Source organism: Myotis yumanensis, unplaced genomic scaffold (genome assembly GCF_028538775.1).
Source record: "Myotis yumanensis isolate MYYU_CA2020_CCGP unplaced genomic scaffold, mMyoYum1.0.hap1 SCAF_19, whole genome shotgun sequence".
Classification (NCBI taxonomy): domain Eukaryota; kingdom Metazoa; phylum Chordata; class Mammalia; order Chiroptera; family Vespertilionidae; genus Myotis; species Myotis yumanensis.
The window spans coordinates 21,841,808-21,867,742 of NW_027223770.1; the positions used below are offsets into that span (position 1 = coordinate 21,841,808).

At 46.2% G+C, this 25,935-nt stretch overlaps 2 protein-coding genes across 10 annotated transcripts in view; one reads left to right on the plus strand and one right to left on the minus strand.

Moving 5' to 3' along the window:
- SART3 (spliceosome associated factor 3, U4/U6 recycling protein) lies at positions 1–23,376 on the plus strand. Its single transcript, XM_070399802.1, is given in 20 exon segments — positions 1–354; positions 2,960–3,086; positions 3,360–3,464; positions 6,541–6,725; positions 7,428–7,479; positions 8,664–8,788; positions 10,853–11,008; positions 11,690–11,828; positions 12,277–12,384; positions 13,057–13,134; positions 13,261–13,319; positions 14,535–14,644; positions 15,633–15,745; positions 16,566–16,642; positions 17,218–17,380; positions 19,135–19,247; positions 19,249–19,599; positions 20,397–20,549; positions 21,341–21,531; positions 21,859–23,376. Coding segments are annotated over 20 exon segments (2,901 nt in total). The 5' UTR covers positions 1–36; the 3' UTR covers positions 22,037–23,376.
- Positions 16,251–25,935, minus strand: part of FICD (FIC domain protein adenylyltransferase) — a 15,265-nt gene continuing 5,580 nt past the window's right edge. For 2 of the 9 annotated variants that reach the window (XR_011469038.1, XR_011469039.1), the window contains exons 3-7: positions 23,815–25,723; positions 21,051–23,022; positions 20,452–20,658; positions 18,892–19,565; positions 16,251–18,623 (exon numbers count right to left, since the gene is read on the minus strand). Coding sequence is in view for 1 of the 9 variants with exons in the window: in XM_070399803.1 (XP_070255904.1) it covers positions 24,648–25,723 (1,076 nt within the window). In the remaining 8 variants the exon portion in view is untranslated. Of the gene's footprint in view, positions 18,624–18,891; positions 19,566–20,451; positions 20,659–21,050; positions 23,023–23,051; positions 25,724–25,935 lie in introns of those variants that run through there. The other 7 variants (XR_011469043.1, XR_011469044.1, XR_011469041.1 and 4 more) reach the window with 7 other exon arrangements.

Sequence of the window (25,935 nt, forward strand, 5' to 3'; positions counted from 1 at the left end):
GCCCAGGGCAGACCCGGGAGTCGCTGGAAGCGCAAGATGGCGACGGCGGCCGCAGCGTCGGCTTCGGAACCGGAGACCGATCCCAAGGCGGGGCCCGAGGCTGAGGGCGAGGAGGACGAGGCGGAGGCGGACAGGACGAGGAGGAAAGTGTTAACGCGCGCCGTGGCCACTGCGGCCTACAAGGCCATGGGGCCAGCGTGGGACGAGCAGCGGGAGGAAGGCGTGAGTGAGAGCGATGGAGACGAGGAGTTCGCCATGGCCTCCTCGGCGGAGAGCTCCCCCGGCGAGGACGAGTGGGAGTACGACGAAGAGGAGGAGAAGAACCAGCTGGAGATTGAGCGGCTGGAGGAGCAGGTGCGCCCGGGGGTGGGCGGCGGGGTCCCCCTCTCCCCCAGTTTCCCGGGCCTGACCCTCCTCCTCCCGGGTCCGGAGCGGTAATGAAGCCGCCGGCCGGGGCAGCAAACCCGCTATTCACACGCAGCTCCCAGCGTTGGGGGCGCTTGCCTGGGGCTGTGCGGGCGGAATCCCATGGCAGCCTCGCCACGACCCAGGGAGGCGGTAGTGTGTCTGTCCCCCGTTTTACCGAGGAAACGGAGGCTGCTCTCCGTGGAGGGACTTCTCCGGCGCGAGGCTACACTTCCTGCAAGTGGGGGCCACACCGCCCCCTCCTACCCACCCCGGGGAGCTACGCCCCGAGCGGAAACACCGCTCCCCTCGCCAGGAGGGGTTTCCCTGCAGGAACGAACGGTGATGAGGGACCATGGGGTAGGAAAGGCGGTATCGACCTTGAGGACGGTCGAAGGAATGGAAAGGTAGGGGTTTCGGCGTCTGGAGGCTGAGGCCCCCTGTGTGTGCTTGGCCGGGTTTCTTTTCTTTTTTTATTGATTTGTTACAGAGAAGAAGGGAGAGGGATAGAGAGAAACATCGATCAGCTGCCTCCTGCACACCCCAAGTGCCCGCAACCCAGGTACATGCCCTTGACCGGAATCGAGCCCGGGACCCTTCAGTCTGCAGGCCGACGCTCTATCCACTGAGCCAAACCGGCTAGGCCTTGGCCGGGTTTCTTCGCGTCTTTGAGCCTCAGCTGCCTAGTCTGTAAATTGGGAGCAACATTTCCGCGTCGTGTAGTTGCGCTGGCGGCAATGACCGTCAGCTGTCAGCTGCCAGGCGCCTCGTAGTGACCGGATCTCTATCTAACCCAGTGGTTCTCAACTTTGGCTGCACATTAGAATCACCTGGGAATCTTGTTAAAATCCTGATTTCTGGGCCTCATCCTCCGGAAATTCTGTTTCTTTGTTACTAATGATGAGGCCCAGAAATCAGGGTTTTTTAAAAATATATATTTTATTGATTTTTTTTTTTACAGAGAGGAAGGAGAGGGATAGTGAGTTAGAAACATTGATCAGCTGCCTCCTGCACACCTCCCACTGGGGATGTGCCCGCAGCCAAGGTACATGCCCTTGACCAGAATTGAACCTGGGATCCTTCAGTCCGCAGGCCGATGCTCTATCCACTGAACCAAACCGGTTAGGGCAAGAAATCAGGATTTTAACAAGATTCCCAGGTGATTCTAATGTGCAGCCAAGGTTGAGAACCACTGATCTAACCTGTTAACTCCGGTGTCATCCGGGGTCCCAGCAGGAGGTGTAAGTTAGGATAATTTGCGTTAAGGTTAATAGAGGGAGGGACTACAGTGTTTGTGAAGGTGGGCAGGGAAATGGGGAGGGGAGGTTAGCATCCCAGGGCTGGTCACAGCAGGACCTGTGTCCATCTTCAGGCCTGAAGAGGGGAGGGGGGGACTGGTATTTTGAAAGGTGTGGATAGGGCACCCAAGGAACCAAGGCCTTTTGGTCAAGGGGTGCAGCCCCGGTTTCCAATCAGGGGGTTGGGGTGGGAGGAGGCATACCATGGCCTCCCTCTCTTCCTGGCTCCAAGCATCTGCTGGTGCGTGCTGCTGGGCAAACCCTGCTGGAGGAGAGAACCAGAGACCCATCTATGTGGTCCACGGGGGGGGGGGGGGGGTGGGGGGTGGTGGTGGTGGTGGTGGTGGTGGTGGTGGTGTGTATGTGTGTGCGTGTGCGTGTGCGCGCGCGCGCCGTGAATTTGAGCACATTCTTTCTCACGTGCAAGTTATTTCAGTCTCAGAGCCTATGGCGTCCCAGTTGGTAAAATGAGGGTTGTTGTAGTGTCACACTTTTCTGCTCTTTCTTGTTCTTTCTCCTTGATGCCAAGATTTCTTTAATCATCTCCTTCCTCTTTGAAGAACTTCCTTTAGCTATTCTGTAAGAGTGTAAGTCAGATAGTAACACATTTTTATAGTTTCCTTTTGTCTCAGATGTATGATAGCTTTTTAAGCACTTTAATTTATTGTTTAAATTTTTAGTTTGAAAAGTTTCAGGTATAGAAATAGACCTTTATGTGCTTATCACTCATCTTCAGAAGATGTCAATCTGTTGTCATTCTTATTTCTACCAATAGGGATCTTTTTATTTATTTAGTAGAAGAAGAGAGCTATTACCTATGTACCTGGCATATGCTAAAGCACGTTACTAAATTATGTTTAAAATCCTCACAGGAACCTTATGAGTCAGAAAACAGTGATTTCCCCATTTAAAGGTGAGGAAATGGAGGCTTAGGACAGTTAATAACGAGCCTAAGGCCACACTATTACTTATTTGTTTCGTTAGAATGTTTCCTGTATTTCAGAGAGAACCAAGTGTGTGCTGACGGGAATTGTGACGGACTTGAGGGAACTTTCTGGTTATTATAAAAAGCCTCTTGTATTGATCTTTTTTCTTCCTTTTCCTGAGGTTTCATTTCTGTTTCAGAGGCTCTCCCCGGTAGCACATTTATTTTGTTTGTGACAGACGTGTGCATTGTCACCAATGGTAAAAAAAAGAAGCTAAGTTATTTTGATGATGGCATTTTAAATTTCACCGGCTGTTTCTTTTCCTTTTAGCTGTCTATCAACGTCTATGACTACAACTGCCACGTGGACCTGATCCGGCTGCTGCGGCTGGAAGGGGAGCTCACCAAAGTGAGGGTGGCCCGCCAGAAGATGAGTGAGATCTTCCCTTTGACAGAAGGTAACTCCTCACCAGCTGGGCTCTTTTATAGACCCCGAATTTGCAAACCATGAAGTGCCCAACAGCTGTAGAATATTATGATTTTAGTGATTTGATCTTATCTGGAGCCATAAACTTCTGTGCTTGGTGCAGGCTTTAAGAACTGAGTTTTTGTGACCTGTGCCAGGTTGTGTAAGATGATGAAACGCTTGCCTGCTGATGACTCGCACTACATTGCTGCTTTCAGACCACCCTCTGGGGAGGGAGGTGGTAACGCAGGCTGTTGTCTTGTAGAGCTCTGGCTGGAGTGGCTGCACGACGAGATCAGCATGGCCCTGGACAGCCTGGACCGAGAGCACGTGTACGACCTCTTTGAGAAAGCCGTGAAGGATTACATATGTAAGTTCCAGCGGGCGTTTTCCAGGGCGCCTGGCAGTGTCACCTGCATCAGTCTCTGCTGTCTAGATTGTGTTGTGAGATGCTGCTGCCCAGAAAACAGCATTCGTCTAGCAATTAGGAAGATTGAGTTCAGCTATTGTTACTGTCTACAGTTTTCAGTTGAAGATATTTGGTTTTAAGACATAGGCATATCTCACTGTATTGCACTTAGCTTTATCGCATCTCACAGATGCTATTTTTTCTTTTTTGTTACAATTTGAAAGTTTGTGGTAACCCTGTGTTGAACAAATGTATCAGCACCATTTTCACCAACAGTCTCAGATGAGAGTTAGCATTTTTTAACAAAGTTTTTAAAAATTAAGGTATGTACATTTTTAAAGACATACTCTATTGCACACCTAATAGACTACATTATAGTATAAACATAACTTTTATATGTACTGGGAAACAAAAAAATTTGAGAGATTGGCTTTATTTCGATATTTGCTTCATTGGGAGGGGGGCGGGGCTGGAACCGAACCTGCAATATCTGAGGTTCATTTAAGTGGATGAATATACTCACACCCAGCACTTACCTGGCAGGAAGAATTTACATGGTAGTTCCAGATGACTAAAGGTCACCTTTTACACATTGAATAGATTTTTAGAAGTTTTGGACAGAATTTTTATTTTTCATATTAAAAACCTTAAAACTTCTTTTTGAAATAATTCTCTATTTATAGGAAATTGCAAAAGTAGCACAGAGAAGTCCTATGTACTTATTTTGTCCAGTTTTCCCCAGTATTTTATAACAATAGTATAGAATCAAAACCAGGAAGTTGACCTTGGTGCAGTGCGTGTGTGTCGTTCTGTAGATGTTATCCGTGTAGCTTCCGGTGGCCACCACTGCGCTCGCGGTACAGACCCTCCCCCACCACAGAGCTCCCTGGCCTCCTGGTGCTGACCGTTCAGCAGTGCAAGTGAAGGTGGATGCCTGACTTCCCTTAAGTCCCTTCAGCCTCCCCTGTTGATGGTTAATTCTCTAAATATTGTCTCTACATATATTGGGGAGCGCATCAGTGCTGTGGACAAAACGCTTTAAAAAAGCATTACAAGGTCCCCCCACCCTTTTTTTTTAAATTAAGCCCTTCTTCCCCATCTGATTTTCCTCAGTCTTCACTCTGGGCATTTCCCCTTGAGAGCAGTGCCAGCACTTAGTAGGTAGACTGCCCAGAGGGAGAGGGTTTTTTCTGTACCTTTACCAGCCAAGAAGAATATAAACTTTTTTACTTTGTATAATTCAAATAATGAAAATAATAGGTGTTTGTTGAATATAAAATTATACTGAATGTGCCTTTAAAAGCTATCCCGTGTCTTTGCTCAGATGGTGCCGGCCCTGTGGGCTCTTAGAATCTCTGAGTTCCAAATGCATGATGTTCCTTGTTTTCTGCAGGTCCTGTTACCCCCTTCTTAACGTCTGAGAGTCATTAACAGCAACAGCTCTCTCTCTGCAAGGACCTTTTGTCCTTCCCCAGCTGCCCGTGATGGTTCTCGGTCCCTTAGGGTTGCAGTCCTCCCTGCCCTCAGGCCTCCGCTGTCACTTAGTGCTGATGACAGCTGCCTGCCCTTCCACCAGCTGCTCCGCTCCCGGGCTGCTGTGGGTCAGGGACCAGTTAACCAGCTCCTTAGAGGATGTCTCACAAGTCGTTTTGAATGGGACCCCCAGGGGACGTTGTGTTATTTTCGGGAGCTTCAGTGTGTGCAAATTGTCACTTGTTTTGAATGTTCAGAAGCCACTTTGCCTGCTTTTTATTTTGTTGTCCTTTTTATTTATTCTATTCTTTGTATTTTAGTATTTTCGTTTTTAACTGTTTTTTCATATTTGAAGATGCCAAGGATGGCCTTCCTGTGTTTCTCAGCATGTACTCACTCAGTAGTGATTTCTGGGCATGGTTGATGCTCCATTAGTCGGAGATGGCTCGGCCCTTTGGCTCCTCAGAGGTTTTGAGAACCGGGTTCCTTGGTCTTGGAGGAGCCTTGTGCGGAGGCTTCATGCCTGTTCTGAACTTGGGATCTAGTGACACCTTCCTTTGGTTGTCTCTCAGAGTCACTGTGGGCTCGGTACCCTTGGGTTTTCTGAGTTAAAATGCCATTTCTAATATTTGCCCCTGTCTAGATTAAGTGTTGAGAGGGGCCATGATGTAATCTGTTGAAAATTGCCTTCTCTGAGAGGAGGAACCGATTCACAGACCATCTGTAAACTTGACCTCCCCTCACTCAGGCCTTCACCTCCAAGAGCTAGCTCATTTCCATTTTTTTTTTTTTGCAGCCCATCTGGCAGCTCCTTACTGGTGCACAAAACAAAGTGGCTAAAGCTTTGGCTAAGTTCTTGAAAAAACCTGCCTCAGGAAAACATGGTCATCCTCAAATTGGCTTCTGTATCTAGCATTTTTATTTTACAAAGTTAGTGTATAGGCTTCTGAAATTATTTTCAGGTCTTTGAAAAGTACAGGCAAACCGTGTACAGTAAGAATTGATGCATTCATGAAGATCTTTCATTGGTCTGGTCTTAAAGTTGTGGGAGTGAGTAGATAAAAATTAAAAAGAGTGAAAGGAACAAAGCAACCAAGCCTTTTTTTGCCGTCATTGCTTACAAGTCATTAAAAACATTTTAAAATACAGATTTCTATTAACAGTATTGGTGCTTTTAATGTTTTTCATTTTGAAAAATTCTAGGCTTTGAAATCTTTCTGAAGATTGACTCAGATTCTTAAGTATTTTCATTGAAATTTATCACTGAGTTTCTTCAGTTTTAATAAATAAGCTTTATGATCATGGTCTTTTTACATATTACCTCTTGGCATATACTGTTTATTCAGCAACATCTCAATGAATATACCTGCTAGGAACATTGTTTAGGTATACTTTCTTTTTAGCCTGCAGCATTAGTGTAGGTGAATTGGGATGCATATTGATGATGCCCATACCTTTTTGCATGAATGAGTACTTTTTTGGTGGGCACATTTCTTTTCTTATGCCTCATTTTGATATTTGGGTGTCTCATGTTGTGAACTAACAGAACTCTCCTCATTTTTAGGTCCAAACATTTGGCTAGAGTATGGCCAGTACTCAGTCGGTGGGATTGGTCAGAAAGGTGGCCTGGAGAAAGTCCGCTCTGTGTTTGAAAGGGCTCTCTCGTCTGTCGGTTTACATATGACCAAAGGACTGGCCATCTGGGAGGCTTACCGGGAGTTCGAAAATGCGATTGTGGAAGCTGCCCGGGTGAGTTCCCCGCCTCCCTGACCAGTGCTTGCCTTTGAATAGTCAGGCTGTCTCTGTAAGTGCTCTTGGAAGGACATAGTTTATGCCAATTCCCTAGTGTGCAGGCAGGTAAATATATGAAATAAAGTCTTTTAGACTAGCAAGAATGATTTCTTACACATGACCCTACAATTTGTTCTCGATACTTAAAAATACTACTGCTTTAGTTATTGGTTCCAGAATAAAATACAAAAATAACATGTCACTACCCCTTCCCCACCCCCTCCCCCCAAAAATGTCCAGTAGTAACTGTGAGAGATTTGACCCCTTGAGAATTGCAATTTTTAGACTACAACTTACAGGATTTTACTGTCCTTCTCCACTGTTTTGTGTGGGTGCACACACAGTTATTGATACACAGTGAAGCCCTCTAATGGTTAGGTTGTTACTGTTAAAGTAGCCCAGTTCATTCTTGAATTGCGTCCCTGTTGAAAAATCAGCAGTGCTGCCTTCATCTTTACCAAGCATTACCTCATGTGTAAGAGGTCATAATTTTTTTTTTTTTAGTTTGAACTAAAAATGTGTTGAAATAATTTTTTTTTTTTTATGAAATAATTTTGAGGTAGGAAGGACCAAAGTTTGTCATTTACTACAAATTTACTTCTTTAGCCCATGGCTGGCTTCCTTTCCCCTTTTGACTGGGAACAAACCTTTGATTCACAGCTGGAGAAAGTGCACAGTCTCTTCCGGCGACAGTTGGCCGTCCCACTCTACGGTAAGACAAGAGCCAGCCCTTTGTGGTTTTTAAAATGCTTTGGGGTATGTCATGTGATTTGGCCTTTCCCAGCATCCTATGGGGCAAATGTGGCTGGTGTCCTTACTCTCACTGGACAGCATGACTGTGGACGAGTCCCTTGGTAAAAATGTATCTTGAATTATTAATTTTCAAGTTAGTTATGAGGGTCAGAGGCAGGAATTCCCAGTCATGTGGACATTGTTGGAGAGGCAGAGACTCTGTCTCTGAAAGGAATAGGGAAACTGACTCCCTGCGTTTTCTGGGGAAGCTGGATTGAATCAGAGTTCCATTCGGAGCATTTCCTCTTAAGGAGTACCCTCTTCCATGACCTGGGGAGTTTACGTGGGCCTGGACCATTCCTCGGTGGGGTGACCTGGTTCAGGAGCACCGTGGGTCGCAAGTATTCATACCTGAATTTCCGGGGGTTTGGTAAGGATTCTCCTTTTTTGGGGAATATATTTTGGAAAGCCATGCCTTTGAGGTTCTGGAGCTGGAGCATGAGCAGCGCTGGGAGGATTTTTCCGAGCATGGGAAGAGTTTGGTGCTGCCATCTTGTTTGTTCCCTAGACCTGGTGTACTGTGCACCCTCAGAACCTCTGGGTAACTTCACTTGAGCCCGAAAGTTATTTCTCATTTTACTTCACAGCTTACTTGGATTTCATTTAACAAATTATAGAGTGTCTCTCCAGTTGAATCTTTGGGTGACATGCAGAAAAGGCTAGAATGGAACTGGCTTGTAGATTTCATCTCATCCCAGTTTGAGGCAGCATAGCATAGTGAGTAGCGTTCAAATCCTTGCACTGTGGACAGTGCAAAATGGGGATCACAGTAGAACCCACCTCATAGAGTTGTGAGGATCAGACGAGTTAATGGCTATGATGACTTAGAACCTAGGAAGTGCCAGGTAAGTGTTGTTAAAGCTTTGCTATTAGTTTCATGAATTCTGATTGATTAATTGGTAGGACTGCCTGGGATAGTATTTTGAGACAGAGTCTAAGGCCAAGTGTGAGCTCAGCAGGAGAGCTCAGGATTTGGTCAGTAAGAGCTGCTATGGCCACTGATGTGGGAGGGGTTAGTGGCATTCGACTCTCATGGTTTAATCTATGTTTGGATTCTTAAGATCCAACTACAAGACCCAAGGGGCTGAATCCATTTTTCAATAGATATGGAGGCAACATTTGCAGAGTATGAAGAGTGGTCAGAAGACCCAATACCAGAGTCGGTAATTCAGAGCTATCACAAAGCGCTACAGCAGCTGGAGAAATACAAACCTTACGAGGAAGCACTGGTAAGTGTTGGCTGCTTTTACAGTAAACTTCTCTCTATAAGCTTTTCCCTGATGGGTAGTTACAAGTAAAACAGTTTAAAACTTGTTTTATTGTGAAATATATAGAGTGTATAAATGTGTATTACAGTTTACATACTAATAATAAAGTGAACATCCATGTACCTACCACCCAGGTTAAGAAATAGAACATTGCCAGTACCTTAGAAGTCTCCTATGTGCCCCTCTCCGATTGCCTCCTCTTCCCTCTCCCGAGAGGTAATCACTTTCCTGACTTTTGTGATACTCATTCCCTTGCTTTTCTTTATAGTTTTACAACCTGTGAACGTATCCTTAATTAATATATTGTTTAAAGTTTGTTTCTTAACTTGTATATAGTGGAATCATGCTGTATATTTTTTATTCAATCTGATTTGGGGTTTTACTCATTGATAAGTATAGTTACAGCCCATTTGTTTTGCTATAAAGTTGTGTGTATATAAACAATCTATCCATGTTCTTAGTGGGTTATTTCCAGTGTTCTGCTAGGAGCCACAGCGCTGCTTGGACATTGAACATATCTCTTGGACACAGGGAAGAGAGCTTCTCTCAGTGTGTACCTAGGAATGGAACTGTTCTCCAGGTTGTCAGTTTACACGCCTCCAGCAGCACCTGAGATTCCTCCTTGCTTTTGTTACCTTGAATATTGACATACTTAAATTTAGCCAATCTGTCGAGTCTGAAACTGGTGTTCTGATGCGCACTTCCCTGATTACTAATGGGGTTGAGCATCTTTTCACATCGATTGGCCATTCAGATTTTCTTTTTGGTGAAGTGCCTCTGTGGTGAAAAGTCTTTGACACAGTTTCCTTTTGGTTTATCTTTTTTTCTAATTGATTTGTGGGGTCCTGGAACTTAAATCTTCCTTTCGATTGTAGGTATTGCAGAATCCCTCCCTCCCCACGTTTGTGGTTTGTCTTCTTACTTTAAAAAAAGGCATCTTTTCATGACCAGTCTTAATTTTAAAGTACATGGATTTATCATTCTCTTCCTTATCGTTTGTGCTTTTGCTAGGCTTAAGAAATCTCTCTATACTCCCAAGTCATTAATGTACTTAGTTCTATTTTTTTCTGAAAGTTTATAATTTAATACTTTATCTTTAGGTCTCCATTTGGAGTTGATTTTTGTGTATAGTATGAAGCAGGGTCCAGTTTCATTTTTCCATATGGAGAACCAGTTGTTTTCGCACTCATTCTCTTAATTCACTCTCCCCTCACACATATGCATGTGCAGCCCCACATCTGTCACAGATCAGCTGTCCATTTACGTGTGGGTCTATTTCTGGCCTCTTTGTGCCATCCCACTGGTTTACATTATATCTTTTTAAAAGAATATATTTCTTTATTGATTTATGAGAGGAAGGGGAGGGGAGAGAGAGAGAGAGAGAGAGAGAGAGAGAGAGAGAGAGAGATAAAACATCTCTTTTACATGTAAATGATTTGTATGTAATTTATTTCACAAAGCCTCATTAATGACAGCCTCAGCCAGTTCAGTTTTGTTTTGACTATCAGCAGATTGTAGCTGAAAAGAAAACAAGTCGAATAAGAGGGTTTTGTTCAGAAAGATTTTTGATTGGGTCAGTAAACATTCAGCATACCTCTTCCATCTTCTGCATGTACCTGTACTTGGCAGGAGCTGGTATTTGGAATGAGAAACCTGAACTAGCACAAGGCACCAGATTACTCTAGTGTGGTTGCTTTCTCTCCTCCACTCAGTAGGCCATGAAAATAACTTCTGTTTTGGAAGGATGGCTAGCATTGGTCATTGGCGAGGGTGTTTGTCCTTCATTCAGTTCCTGATTTAAATTCCCGGTAGTCCAGGGATGGATTTAGAAAAGGGTTTGAGGAGCGTTTGTAGCTAATGCAGTGACGGGGCACTTTTGCGGGCCCTGATGTACAGAGGTTCTGAGCGGGGATTGGTGGTTCTTGGAGTAGCCAGTCTCATCAGAGTTGAATATGAAGATGTGTTGTGCTTCCTGACAGTATTGAGCAGCTCATTTCAACTTCTTTGCCGTTCTCCTTTGTCCAGTTGGAAGCAGAGGCTCCCAGGCTGGCCGAATATCAAGCATACATCGATTTTGAGATGAAAATCGGCGATCCTGCTCGCATTCAGTTGATCTTTGAGCGTGCCCTGGTTGAGAACTGCCTGGTTCCAGACTTATGGATCCGTTACAGTCAGTACCTAGTAAGATAACTATTCCGATTTCATTTTATTTTTACCAATTTGGGATCTATCTAAAGAAAACCAGTAAGAGTGCTCAGAGTTAGTTGTATGCTGCTCATCTCTGTTCTCCTAATTTATCCTTCATCCTCCTTCCATTTGTCAGCTCACTTAGGAAGTCCTCCGAGTGTTTTAGGATTACATAGTCTTACTATTGAAAACTTTATAACAGATTAAATTTAAAAAATTTTTTTTAACCTTTTATTATGGAAAAATGTAATCACATAAATGTAGACAGATTAGTAAAATGCAACCTTTTGTACCCATCACCAGCTTCAACAGTGACCTAATGGCATTAATGTAGTTTCATCTGTAACCTTACCTACTTTCCCCATTCCATGTTGTTTTATATTAAATCCAGAAATCGCATTTCCTTGGTAAATATTTCAGTATGCATGTATAACAGATTTGAATCAGGATCCAAACTAGATCTATACATTATGATTGGACATTTAATCTATAGGTTGCCCTCTCCACCTCTCTTCTCTCTCTCTCCTTTTGTAATTTCTTTGTTGAAGAAATCAGTCACAAGAGACATTCCTAAGGAAATTTCTTTTGTCAGTTGGTGGTTCTGGAAATGTCTCATGGATGGTGAACTTTAAACCATAAATTTTTATCTCCTAACCCTGGAATTCTTTGTCATAGGACCGGCAGCTGAAAGTAAAGGACTTGGTTTTATCTGTACATAATCGTGCTGTTAGAAACTGCCCCTGGACAGTTGCCCTGTGGAGCCGGTACCTCTTGGCCATGGAAAGACACGGAGTTGACCATCACGTGATTGCTGGTGCGAATGTTTCTCTTGGAAGCCTTCAAAGCTTTTTGTCCCAAGTCAGAGCTAGAGTTCTGAGGAATTCATTGAATCAACATTCCCCAGGGTGTTCCTTTGGGAGAGTGGGTAGTAGTGACAAAAAGGGCTCTAAGTGGGAGGTAAACCGGTTGTATTTTTGACTTCTTAGAGCTTTTTAACGTGCTAATGTTCATTGTGATCTTCCAGGAGTCTTTTCTCCAAACTTACTTGACCGGGAACTCTTACTGCCTTTTCTAGAACACAGCATGTGCCTTGCTGCAGTAGCTCTCCTTTTGAACATTTCTTTCTAGCTCATTGCATCTTATTATGATGTTGAGTCATATAGTATTTTATAGTCAGTAAAGGTTTTTATAATAATCTTGATAACTTTATATTTGTTTCTTTTTTAATTGGCCACAAACCCTGTCTTTTTCTTCACCTCCAGTGACCTTTGAGAAAGCTCTGAGTGCTGGCTTCATTCAGGCCACGGACTATGTGGAGATTTGGCAAGCATACCTTGATTACCTGAGGAGAAGGGTTGATTTCAAACAAGGTATTTAAGTTCCTGTGCTTTATATCAGAACTGGTTTATCTTAATATATCTTTTGGTGAGATGTTCTAGTTGCCCAAATACATTGTGATTGGGCAAATGTTATAGACCAGCCATTGGTAACCGCTCCCCCCCCCCCCCCCTCCCCCCCCAAGCTTTAGTGGTTTAAATCTTTAACAAGTCATGCTGTGGATTGTAAAGGAAGGGAGTAATGGTCCTTAGGTTTTATGCTGGCTTCTGCTAGCTTCTTCTGTCTCATTTTGTATTATTCTCTTTTCTCCCTTCTGTATGTCCGAAATAGTTCTCTAAGTAAGACTGCTATGTTTCTATTAAATCTTTAAACCTCTGCAGGACTGCCTTTTCTTTCTCCTTTCCCCTCAAAGAGAATAGCAGCCAGAACCCCCTGTCTAACTTGTTCTTGCACGTGACCTTCAGCCATTCTGCTGGCTGGGGGAGACCCCACACGGCACCCTGTGCTCACCGTTGTCACTGTACTGCCCGTGCTGTGCTCTGCTCCAGTGTCTCTTTCCCACTGTGTGATGAGGGCGGGGCTGGCACTTTCACTTCTGGGTCCCCAGCATGGTGCCAGGTGCTTAAACAGGCCCGCGGGAGTTTCAGTGTGCGACAAAAAGAAGATGGGGATGTGGTTTCATTAAGCAGACCTCTTGCTTCCAGACTCCAGTAAAGAGCTGGAAGAGTTGCGGTCTGCCTTCACTCGTGCTTTGGAGTATCTGAAACAGGAGGTGGAAGAACGTAAGTGTGGCTCCGACCCCCTGCTTTGTCCAGTTGTATTTCTTGCTCTGGGTTGCGGTGCCTTTTCAGGCAAAGGCTCTTGGTCTCTAAATTACTTTCTGATTTTGATTAATTCTATTTTTAAAGGTTTCAATGAGAGTGGGGATCCAAGCTGCATGATCATGCAGAACTGGGCCAGGATCGAGGTAAATGTCTTTTGTTAAATCTGTGGGTTTCATCCGCCTTTGAAGGGCCTTTGTCTACTAGTGTGGCTGAATTTGAGTCAGAATTCCAGCTGATGGTCTAGGCCAGTGGTTGGCAAACTGCGGCTCACGAGCCACATGCGGCTCTTTGGCCCCTTGAGTGTGGCTCTTCCACAAAACACTGACTTCGGCGCATGGGCCACGAAGTTTCAATCGCACTGTACGTGCGTACCCGCATGTGGTATTTTGTGGAAGAGCCACACTCAAGGGGCTAAAGAGCCACATGTGGCTCACGAGCCGCAGTTGGCCGACCACTGGTCTAGGGTCTGTAGGGACCTGTGCTGTTTACCTAGCTTGGTGCACATTTGTTTATATCTTAGTGAAATATTAGCTCCCAGGAAGAAGATGTGCAGCAAGTCTGAATGCCAGGCATTCACTCATGTACTTCTCTCCCTTGCCCAGTGTCTCATTCATGAGAGCGTATCACGTGGGCACTGTTTGCCCAGGCACTTGACTGGGTGCTGGGGAAATGAGGTAGACATTGTTCCCTGCACTGGTAAGATTTCATCTAGTGTGGAAGACAGGCCATTTGACGAATAATCACAGGGTATCATGAGTTGAGTGTTATTATTGGACCAAGGACCCCAAGGAGAGTAGGGCATGGAACCTGCCCTGATCATCAGCTCATAGAATTGTAAAATTCCAATATTTTATTCTCTGAGGGAGTCAGGCCAAAGAAACACTTACCGGGTAGTTTCTGGATGGGTGTATGTGTTACCATTTTCAAGGTGAGGCACCTGAGGTTCAGAGAGATTAAGCAACTTTCCCAAGTCACTTAGTAAGTGGGGGAAGCTGGCATTTGCTTCTAGATTAAACTTTCTTTCTCGACACTGCCTCTCAGATTAACCCTTTGTAGTTATTAAGTTTGATAAAAATAAAAAATAAGCGACTAGTTGGTCCTGTTGTGCCCACGGGCTCCCACTCTTTGTTCTCAACAAGAGGCCTAGGCAGACACTTTGAGGCTTGTCACTGCGGAAAGGCTGACGTGGTTGCCTGGGCCTGTTACCATGGAGGGCGGCCTAGGGAATGTCAGGGATTTATGTCAGTGATCGTTAGGGGATGGCTTTTTAGGCATGTCTGTCTGAAGTCTGTTTTGGAAGGGGTGTTGGTGTCATAGGTTCAGGTGCTTTCCTAACTGGGCCTTGTCATGCATCTTAGGCTCGACTGTGTAATAACATGCAGAAAGCTCGGGAGCTCTGGGACAGCATCATGACCAAAGGAAACGCCAAGTATGCCAACATGTGGCTTGAGTATTACAACCTGGAAAGGTAACGAACTGGGTGGGGTGACGGTGCGTTGTCAGGAGTAACTTGTCTTTAGTCCCGGCTGACCTCGGCTGGCTTGGGCTTGCTCCTTGCAATGGGCCACTGCCTGCCTTCATTGCTCTTTCTTTAATGGGCCGGGCTAGAGAACCTAGCACATAGTATTTTGTGTCTGGGCTGTTATAGCTATGTGTTTCTTTTAAATTTTGGTGTTTTTTTTTCTTTTTTTGGTTGGTTGGTTTTGATTTTTGGACATGAATATTTTATTTGACTTTTTGGGGAGCTATTTATTTTTATTATATCTGTTTTGTATAAAAAGTATGAAATACTAAAAAGCACAGAAGGAAAAAACCCAAATTATTTACAATTATGGACCCAGTAGTAACTACTATTAGTTAATTGTTTGGGTATATTCTTCGAGACTTTTCTGTTTAAAAAATGAAAATGCAATTGTAGTGCACCTGTTACAAATCTCTAAAATGACTTTACAGAAATAAGGTATGCCCAGTAATATTGATAACATGGGGAGGACATAAAGAATATGACCAGCTTTGTTCTTCAGTAGATCTTGAACATAGAAGTGAAAGTTTCCTGTAATCCCACCCCCAGAGATGACACTATTAAAGCTTGTTGAATTTTCCTTCAGGTCAGAGGTTCTCAAACTTTGGTTTTAGAACTCGTTGGCACTCTAAAAGTTTGAGGAGCCTTCCTCCCCCAAGCTTTTGTTTATGTTGAGTTATCTAGGACTCTAATATTTACCACATTAGAAAGTGAAAATGGTGTTCCATGAAAAAACTAGATTAGATTGCACCCAGACACCAACAGTGTTTTCTTTGCTACAACATTGTACTTGGGGTACAGAGGAGCGCTTTATGTGGAGGGTGCTGGAGCCGGAGCTGCTGGTCCTGTGGCTCTAACCTGTGAGAAGCTGCCCCTCCCTCCTCGTGTGCCTTCTGCTTCTGTCCTGGTGGCAGCTGTTTGCTTTCTGCCCTAGGGCACACGGCGACACCCAGCACTGCAGGAAGGCTCTGCACCGGGCCGTCCAGTGCACCAGTGACTACCCAGAGCACGTCTGTGAAGTGCTGCTCACCATGGAGAGGACAGAAGGTGGGACCCTCAACTCTGCTTCTGGCTTGGAGTCTGTAAGGACTGTGCACGGCTACCCCTTGAGTGGCGTGACTGTCACAGGGCGCCCCCCATGAGATCGAATCCTCTGAGATTTCCAGATCCAAGGAGGGCCCTGCATTGTATAGTTCTAGCGTGGGTTTTCAGAATTCTTTGTAGGACCCTGTGCATCCTAGCGTCTTCAGCAGCATCCCTGGCCTCTCTGCCCACTCGTTGCCAGCACACCTCCCTGCCCCCAGTCATGACAATAAAAAATGACTCCAGTTGATCCCTGGGGTCAGGATCACTCCAGTTGAGACCCTCTGCTCCAGCATGTCATGCACGCCAAAGGAGCAGAGGCAAATGAGCAATGTGTGCATCACCTGCGAAGTTTAGAGCCTCAATATTGTGTCCAGTAGGAAAATAGAGAATTTATCCCTGGGCAGTGGTCTGTATTTTGGGTGGGAATCCCTCAGAACTTGAAATGAAACATCCAAACAACAACAAATGACAAAACACTTCATTTATCATTTGAGATGCTCAACTGTCTTAATATGTCTTATACCTTTTACATTGGAATGTTTTCATAATCTTTGCCAGGGAGCACCCGTAATAGATCATATTCTGGTTTTCAAGTCTCTCCTGAAAATGAAGGGATGTTTTAATCACACCTTGGAAGGACTATTGGAATTCGAAAACTTTCAGTGAAATCACCTTAAAATGGGGAGCTGACTCTCTGAGGGGAGAGCTCTCCCGAGGGTGGGGAAATTAAGAAAAGCTTCCCAAACCCAAAAACGGAAAGTTTGCTTCTTTTTCTATCAAGGTACTTTAGAAGATTGGGATATAGCTGTCCAGAAAACCGAAACTCGATTAGCCCGTGTTAATGAGCAGAGAATTAAGGTAATGATGCTGTTTATATGAAGTCTTGGGATCCTCTGATCGCTGTTTTGACCATGTTTGCGATATTTTTTGTCAAAACCTTTGAGGTCTTTCTAAAACGTGTCTTTTGCTTAGAAAGTATTTATTATGACATAGTTGAATCAATATTTAAACCAGTCTTTTGTTATAGAACAGCTTTAAACTTTAGCCCCAGCAGTAAATACTATTTTATGTATTAGGGGAATTTTGGCCCTAAAATTTACTAGAATAGAGGAAAAAACAGGAAGAACCTCTTAGCCTAGTGGTTGGAATATGAACACCCCCAAGTTAATTAGGGCCCCAGTTTCTTAGATTCTTTTCTTTCTCTTGGTGAATAATTACTGGGGCTATTGTGAGAAATACTGTGGGTTTGAGAGAGGAATCCTGAGAGGCCAGAAAAGCCCTGGCAGGGAAAGTTGTGAGCACATTTTCCATGATCTCATCCGTTCACTGGGTATGAATCCCACTCCCTGGCCCCTTTCGTCCATTCTCATTACAAGGCGGTGGAGTGTGTGTCACTGCTGTGTCCAGTGATGCATCCTATGCCCCTTTTCCAGGCTGCGGAGAAGGAAGCCACCCTCGCCCAGCAGGAAGAGGAGAAGGCTGAGCACCGGAAGAGGGCCCGGGCTGAGAAGAAAGCGCTGAAAAAGAAAGGAGCCAGAGGCGCGGACAAGCGCAAAGCAGATGATGCCGAGAAAGAGTGGGGCGGCGACGACGAAGGTAAAGCTTTCAGAAATTTTGTTTTGGAACAACTCAACCTTCCAGAGAAGTTACAAAAAACCCCAAAAAACAGTACAGAGGACTTTTTTTCTTGAACCATTTGAGAACAGGTGCTGGCAAGACACCCCATCACCCTTCTTGTCTCTGCCTACCTCTGTGCCAGGTACTGCCCTGCAAGGGACCTGCGCTCTACTGCCTACACTGTGTCGTTGCCTCCACTGCCCTCCCCTGTGGTGCCGTCCTCACCCCACGGGCTCCCGTACCCCAAGCTGTCCCTGTCCCATGTGTTGACATCCCCTTCTTCCCGCCCAGGGTGCAGTATCCTGTACCATTGCCTAGCCCCTTGAGTGTGGCTCTTCCACAAAATACCACGTGCGGGCGCGCACGTACAGTGCAATTGAAACTTTGTGGCCACACTCAAGGGACCAAAGAGCGGCATGTGGCTCGTGAGCCGCAGTTTCCCGACCACTGGCCTAGCCCACTGCACAGACACCTGCCTTCTTGCCCTCACCTATGGTTTTGAGTCGGTAGAGTTTCAACCAGTGTTTCTGTCAGCCATGCCACTTCAGGAATGGGCAGGTGTGGGTCAGATTTATTTCAGCAAAGTCAGTCAAGGTAAAGAATTGTCTCCAGACATTAAGGAACTCTGTTCATTTTCCTGGTACAAAGCTGTCAGCCAGAGGGAAATGGGAATGGAGCCATCATTCAGTTGACCTTTCTTGCACACCTTTTTGGGGCCTTCAGAAATGACCACAGTAGCTCATTGCCCCTCAGAGCTCTTGGTTTAGCAGATAAGGCAAATGTGCCTTGTGACTGCAGTGGTGTGTAGTCAGGACTGTGGCAGGTTAGATGTGAATTATGGTGGAAGTCAAAGAAGGCATGAGTGGGTCAGCTCCTGCAAGAAAGAGTTCATGAGAGTGATGTGTGCACCTTGGCATCGGGGAGGAGTGAGTGACTGTTGAGTGGGAAAGAAGGGAAGCCAGATAGCTGGTGTCAGCACGAGGCACAAAACAGCCTGGCATTCTCTCTGAGCAGCAAATGACTGGGTGTGTGCCGCGATGCATGCTGGGGGCCAGGTGCATGGGTGGTGAGCTGCAGCAGCAGGCAGGCCAGCTGGCTGGGCCCCATTCAGGGATGCTCTTGAATACAGTGTGCAGGGTTAGCCTTCATCAGGAAGCAGTGGGAACTTGGTGGAAGGGTCTGGAAGTGGGGGTCCAATGTCAAATGGGTTTCAGTGTTGCGCCTGTGGAGAAAGTGGGGAGATGGGTTGGAGTAGAATGTTGTCTAACTCTCTTGAAGGACACAAGACAATAGTAAACCCTTTGTAGAGCTTTCCAGTGTGGCCATGTGAAGCACACACTTCAGAGTCACCTAAGTGCTTGTTTAAACGCAGGTCCCCAAGCCTTATCCTTGTTGACCTGAGCCTTAAGGGAGAAGGGCCTTGGATTGGCCAGCTGCACTTTTTAGACCCCCTGACCTTTTCTATAACTAAGTAGACAGTGAGGACTTACTGTTTCTACTTGAGTTAGCCCACTCATCCGCCTGTCATCAGAGTCCAGAACGTGGTGGGCCAAGCCTGTGGGCCAAGGTAGACTTGGCAGGTGTGGTGCTTGCAGGTCAGCGGGGAGGAGTGAGTGTTGGTCACGTGCCGCTGCTGCAGACTGGCTCTCTGCAGTGGGAAGAGCGCGTACATGGACCGGCTCAGTGAAGGGAGGAAAGTTAATTGTTGCTGCTTTTCTCCCAACAACCTGTAGAGCAGCCTTCCAAGCGCAGAAAGCTTGAGAACAGCGTTCCTGCAGCTGCAGAAGAAGCACCAGACCTGGAAGAGGAAATGGGGCTCTTTGGGAAAAGTGCATCTGCAGACGTCACCCCCCCCTTCAAAGCAGAAGGAGAGGGCCGCCGCCGCCGCCCTGAAGAGGGACGTGCCCAAGGTGCCCCACGACAGCAGCAAGGACAGCGTCACCGTCTTCGTCAGCAACCTGCCCTACAGCATGGAGGAGCCGGACGTGAAGCTGCGGCCGCTCTTTGAGGCCTGTGGGGAAGTGGTCGAGGTCCGCCCCATCTTCAGCAACCGGGGCGATTTCCGAGGCTACTGCTACGTGGAGTTCAAGGAGGAGAAGTCGGCCCTGCAGGCGCTGCAGTTGGACCGGAAGAATGTAGGCGGGAGGCCAATGTTTGTTTCCCCCTGTGTGGATAAGAGCAAAAATCCTGACTTTAAGGTATGTTTGTGGGAAAAAGAATGGCTTTCATGCAGGGTTGCTGTATAGACTGACTAAACATTGTTTTTTGGTGCAGCAACTAATACTGCAAACATACATGGAATAACGATACTGTTCTGAGCTGGTTAATTAAGGTCTGATTCATGGCTCAGTCACTTGGAGCTTGCATTAGCTGATACGTGATCATAAAATGAGGAGTTGTAATAATGGCGATGGTCCAGTGAGTGCATAGGAGTGACAAGGGACTGTGCTAAATGTTTTATGTATTACCTTAGGGCAGCGGTTCTCAACCTGTGGGTCGCGACCCCTTTGGGGGTCGAATGACACATTCACAGGGGTCGCCTAAGATCATCGGAAAACACATATTAAATATATAATTACATATTGTTTTTGTGATTAATTACTAAGCTTTATGTTCAATTTGTAACAATGAAAATATATCCTGCATATCAGATACTTACATTACAATTCATAACAGTAGCAAAATTACAGTTATGAAGTAGCAACGAAAATAATTTTATGGTTGGGGGGTCACCACAACATGAGGAACTGTATTAAAGGGTTGCGGCATTAGGAAGGTTGAGAACCACTGCCTTAGGGGATCCCCACCCAAACTCTGAGAATAGCTCCTTTCATTGTTGCCATTCTATAGAGGAGGGAAGTGGTGAGTGACATGCCCAGTTAGCAATTCCCAGCACCCAGCGTCAGCGCTGGTCTGCCCGCTGGGCCTGCCGCAGAGGGGCCAGTGTGCTGGGCTGGGCTTCTAACTGTTGGTTTTCCCCCTCCTTCCTTCCTAGGTGTTCAGGTACAGCACTGCCCTGGAGAAGCACAAGCTGTTTATCTCGGGCCTACCCTTCTCCTGCACTAAAGAGGAACTCGAAGAGATCTGTAAGGCTCATGGCACCGTGAAGGACATCAGGCTGGTTACCAACCGGGCTGGCAAACCAAAGGTCAGTGTCGGAGTGGACGGTCAGCACACCGCCTTCCAGGCTCGGACGAAGCCAGTTCTGTGTCTGTGCAGAGATCACTGGGATCTAGAGTGGGTTCCTAGTTTGTCTGCTGAGAAACAAATGACATGTGAAGGATAGGTACATTAGGCTCTGCTTGCATTTGGAGTCTGTATCTAGTTGTACTAAAAATATAAGGCATTGAAAAACACTCGAATTCGCAGAGGAGCACATGAATTCTAGACTGTGGGGCCTTGGGGTGAGGGACTGCCCTCTGCAGTCTCCTTCCTGTCCGGACTCGGCCTCCAGCCATTTCCTCAGCTCCCTCCACCCCCTTCTAGTTGCTTGTTAAATCCTCTGCACCACATTTTGAGTAGTGGACCCATGTTGTGTAAGCATGAGTCTGTATGACCTTTCTTCTCTGTCCTCCCTCCCCCGCCCCATCCAGGTTAATCAAGAGTTAAAGAGTAAGAAATAAGGAGGGCACACAGGCATTAGGCACACCTGGGCTGCTCCCTGGTCCAGGCCACCTCAGCCGATAGCTGGATTTACACTGGTCTGTCCGTCTTTTTCTTTCTTTTGCTGGAGCAACCACAAGAGGTACTGACCTTACAAAGGTTATTGAAGTTACAGAAGTGGAAAGAGTAGGGCAGGGAATAAACCTGTAGACAAAAGATGGCAGCGGTGGGTTAGGTCGCCTGTTGATGGGGTACCTGTCCTGACCGGACCCCCCAACCTCGGAGGAAGTTTCGTCCTGGCTCCCCAGCACCTGACCTGGCTCTGGCCTCTTTCAGGGCCTGGCCTACGTGGAATACGAAAATGAATCCCAGGCATCGCAGGCTGTCATGAAGATGGATGGCATGACTATCAAAGAGAATGTCATCAAAGTGGCCATCAGCAATCCCCCTCAGAGGAAAGTTCCAGAGAAGCCAGAAGCAAGGAAAGCACCAGGTGGCCCCAACGTACCCCGGCAGATATATGGAGCGTAAGTGTTTGCATGCTAGCCAGTGCAGACTTTGTCCCGTCATACCCGGCTGGATTGGTTTCCTGTTAGCACAGCACGTTAGGACAGACAGCCAGGGCCTGCTGTCCACTGTAGTCCTGGAGCAGGGTGTCCAGAGCATGTCCCTGCAGCGCAACCCTTCCTCGTGTTTGCCAATTACACTTGTGATTTATTTAAAGTCCTCTTTGCCAGTTGAATGCATGTGTTTAAACACAGCCTGACAACCAGATGCTGGCCAGGGTCATCTACAGATCAACCAGGGGCCACAAGTTATTACTTTGAAGGTACATTCAGTGTTTGCTCTTCCAGGCGGGGGAAGGGAAGGACCCAGCTCTCTCTGCTGCCTCGCGCCCTGCACCGCCCCAGCGCTACCGGAGCTCAGGCTGAGAATGGCCCTGCCCTGAAGCCAGCGGTCACCACCTCAGAGGCCACTGAGGCTCCCAAGATGTCCAATGCTGATTTTGCCAAGCTGCTTCTGAGAAAGTGAACGGGACTCAGAGAAGGGAGATGCCTTACTTCATGCTGGCTGGGAGGACACCATCTCCTAGCTGTACCCGGGTACGGAAGGGCCCCAGGCAGCGCGGTTTCCCTGGTGTAGACAGAAAGGGAACGGGTGTCCGAGCAGAGAGGCTTCACATGTTCCCTCACATTGAGGGTGACAGCAGGAAAACAGTCACTCCATGGCTGGGCACCAGGTATAGTTTCTAAGGTATTTTTTGTCTTTAAGAGAAATGGGAGTGAAACTTGGACACACCATTTTGAGACACACTTGTCCAACTGTTTCAGCCAACTCAGGCCCCTTCTTCTAAGACACTTCTTACCCTCTGTATAGTCCATATGCCTGTCACTCTTTTAATTTTTAAAAGACAAAACGGCAAATGCTAGTAATTCACCAGAATGGCCTATTTTAGTAAAGGGGTGGGGATAGGGCCAGTCACCTAAAAAATATTGGATGGGTTTTTGTTTTAGGGGGCTGTGTGTTTTTATATTATGTATTTGTAAATACGTGTCAACCCGTTGTTTTATGTTTCCTCAAAGCAAAATACCTGACATTTGTTTCTATAGGACTTCTGTGTGCCACCTGCTGTGGACCATTTTCTTTGCCTAGTGAATAGTGGACTGTGTTGTTCTTTGTCTAAATATTGAGTTTCAGCCCTTGGGTTTTGTTTAAATACCACGTCAAGTGCAGACTTAAATTTTCCTCATTTAGCTTTGTTTATTAAACTGAAGTTCTGTTAAGAACCTCTCGTAGAATGGTCCTCTGCTGTGCATTCAGATATGGGTGTGTTTTGAAATTTGTGTACCTTGCTTTACCTAACACGTGTAAGTAGAACTTTTAAGTCAAAGTGACTATGGGATTTGACTTACAAATCTTTTCAGCTGTGATGTGTCTTCAGCTTTAAACTTCATAAAGAATAGGGCTGAAGTCCTGACACAATCCCTCCTGCATCCTTCTGACAAATGGGACCATTTCTTGAAAAAGAACAAAGTCGTCTCAGGCATTTAATACAATAAAATACTTTATTAGAATCAGTTATTTGTTAAAATAACATCCTTCACATATAGCTAAAGTGCCAATTTCTATAAAAGCAAGCACTTCCATCAGGCTTCCTTGGTGAGCTTATAAAATCAAAGACGATAGATTTAAGGTTAAGAAATAACTTATGGCAGCATACAAGTATGAAAATATTTTTATAAGGTCTGAATATCACCTTGGGGCCATGTCATACATCTTTATACTTATTTTCCAGAAAACCATTCTGAATGTGCTTGTTAAACAATTAAATAACTATAAACTAAACACTTGCTACATAAGAGCAGTGCCCTCATTACTACCAGGATCTGAATTCTCAAATCAGAGACATTATGTTCTCACCAACATTCAAAGTGCAGCACAGGGTTAGACATCATGGCTCTGCCCCTGGAACGGGAAGCAGAGGTTTCTGGCCATTCTCACTAAATAGCAGCAGTTTTATTGGCACCTGGGCTGTATGTGATTGAAAGAGAAGATTCTACTTCATAGAATGACAGCTTGCCCATATGACATAAAACACAGTTGTTAGGCAAGTAGAGCCACTCCAAGGCAATCTATTCTGCTTCCCCCAGGGGCTGTGGGAGGTGGGGGCAGGTGAACAAGTGCTGTGGTCAAAGGGTTTTTGTGGTTTAGCACAAGCTGGTGCTCTAATTCACTATCAAGACACTTTTTTGGTGTTGACAGTTAAACTCAGTGGGGGGTGAGGGCAGACTTGCCCGACTGCACAATACCTGGATGGCAGCAGGATTCAGCTGTTTGGTGAAAGCCCAGGGAACTTTCAGACTAACACATCTGGTCTGAGTTGCTGCAAATGAAGTGAGAGAAACATCAACAGAAAAACCAGGGTGGCCATTCCCCTATTAATTAGAAAAATAGTCTTAATATGGAAAAACAGCCTGACACTAGAGTTTGCAAACTATGGCTCTTCCCTGAAATAAGCAAGGTACCGAACTAGAAATGTCAACACTCGTTGCTTTCGTTTTGTATCTCAGAAGTTCGCCCGGCCAGTAAGAATTAGTCACAACACTAATCTTTGTAGGGAAGCAAACACCTCTAAGCAAGCAAGCTTTCGATCATTTCTCAAAATTGGGACCAGGTTTTCCCCGGGAGTGCTGACCTCCAGGCAGTCACAGAGCCTCCCAGCCAGTCTCTGAGGAAGACCCGGTGGACTCGTCCTATGTCTCTGGACCTCGCCCCAGTGTTGGCCTCTCCTTACCTTAGTGCAAATTCTGCTCCAGTACTGGTCTGGTCATGCAAGGAGCACTGGTGCCCCAATGCCTGCTGGGACCACCACAAGAATGGGCCACCAGCACAGATGGCAGACACATTTACTGGCTCAAAAGAAAAAAATAAATAACTTGGCTGAATTATAAGTTATCTTAGAGACAAGGCTTAATAACTTAGTTATTTTCTTTAACTAAAAAAACCATTTGGAGGTAAAGAACGTTTAAGTTCCTTATCTGTTTCCTTTTGTTTTGGAGACGACAAGGTTTCTAGAAATGGTAAGTTTTGATTTTTTTTCTCCCCCTGGTAACCTCCTGTCACCAAGGGAAGATGTAGAGGGTTAAGGTTTCACAGGCAGCGTCTCCTTGAACCCAGAGTGATTGGGTTTGGCCTCTGGCAGTGCCACTGGGTACTCTGTTGTGGCAAAGAGCAGGGTGTCCAGGGTGGTCTCCGTACACTTGGCAATGAAGCGAATGAATGGCCTCACGTCGCCTTCATTGGCGACTTCCAGTACGTGGTAGTACTCAGATCTCTGCTCCTTGCGGATGGTGATGGGTGGGTAGCCCGCCTGCATTAGGATGAGGTTCATCAGCAGGCGTGAGGTCCTTCCATTGCCGTCAATGAAAGGATGGATGTAAACGAGTTTATAATGGGCCAAGGCTGCAAACTCCACTGGGTGCAGATTCATAGCGTCCTCGGAGTTGAGCCACTGTATGAACTCTTGCATCTGCTTTTCCACATCTTGAGGATGGGGAGGGATGTGGTGTCCCACAAGGACCTGTGTTGTCCGAAACCTGCCGGCTTCTACGGGATCCACATAACCCAGCACGCGCCTGTGGATCTCCAGTATGTCGCTGATGGTGACGGACCCCATGCGGGAAACCAATGTGGTGTTGACGTACTTCATTGCCGCGTGCATGCCAATGACCTCGTTCTGCTCCTCCAGGCTTTTCCCCGGCACCGCATAGCGGGTCTCTAGGATGTGCCTGATTTCCGAGAGGGTGAGGGTGTTGCCCTCGATGGCAACCGTGTGGTAGATGTGATGGTAGTACGTTTCCTCCATGACCCTCTGCAGCGCGGAGCTGCCCTTGGGGATGGACATGACCTTCCTCACTTTGTCGTCGATGATGCTGAAGTACCTCTGGTCGATCTCCTCCACCAGCGGCAGCGTCCGGTCCCGGCTGATGAGCGCTTTCTCGTGGTAGGGCGAGATGGTCAACGCTCTGGTGTACAAGTAATCTGCCTGGATGATGTCCTTTTCCTCTTCTGAGAAGATGCCAAACTCGGTGAGCGCATCCACCGAGTCTGGGTCCATGCTCAGGGCGTGCAAGAAGAGCTTGTGGGCCTTCTTCCGCTTGCCCTGGCGTTTCATTTCCAGGGCTTGGTGCAGAGCTGCTTTGGCTTCCAACCTAGCGGCTAGAAAAGAGCCAAAGCAGCATTATCAGGGAGGGCAGGGAGTGGCCAAGGACATTGAGGTGACCTGTCAGGGGAAGGCATGGCCTTGGGGTTGTTCTAGGCAGGCTGCTCATGCCCAGTACCACTGCACGTAATGGACCACTGCATGTATGGATGTGGTGGTTTTCCACTTGGCCCCCTGCCTTCCAACTGCCATATTGAGTGGCTGTGAT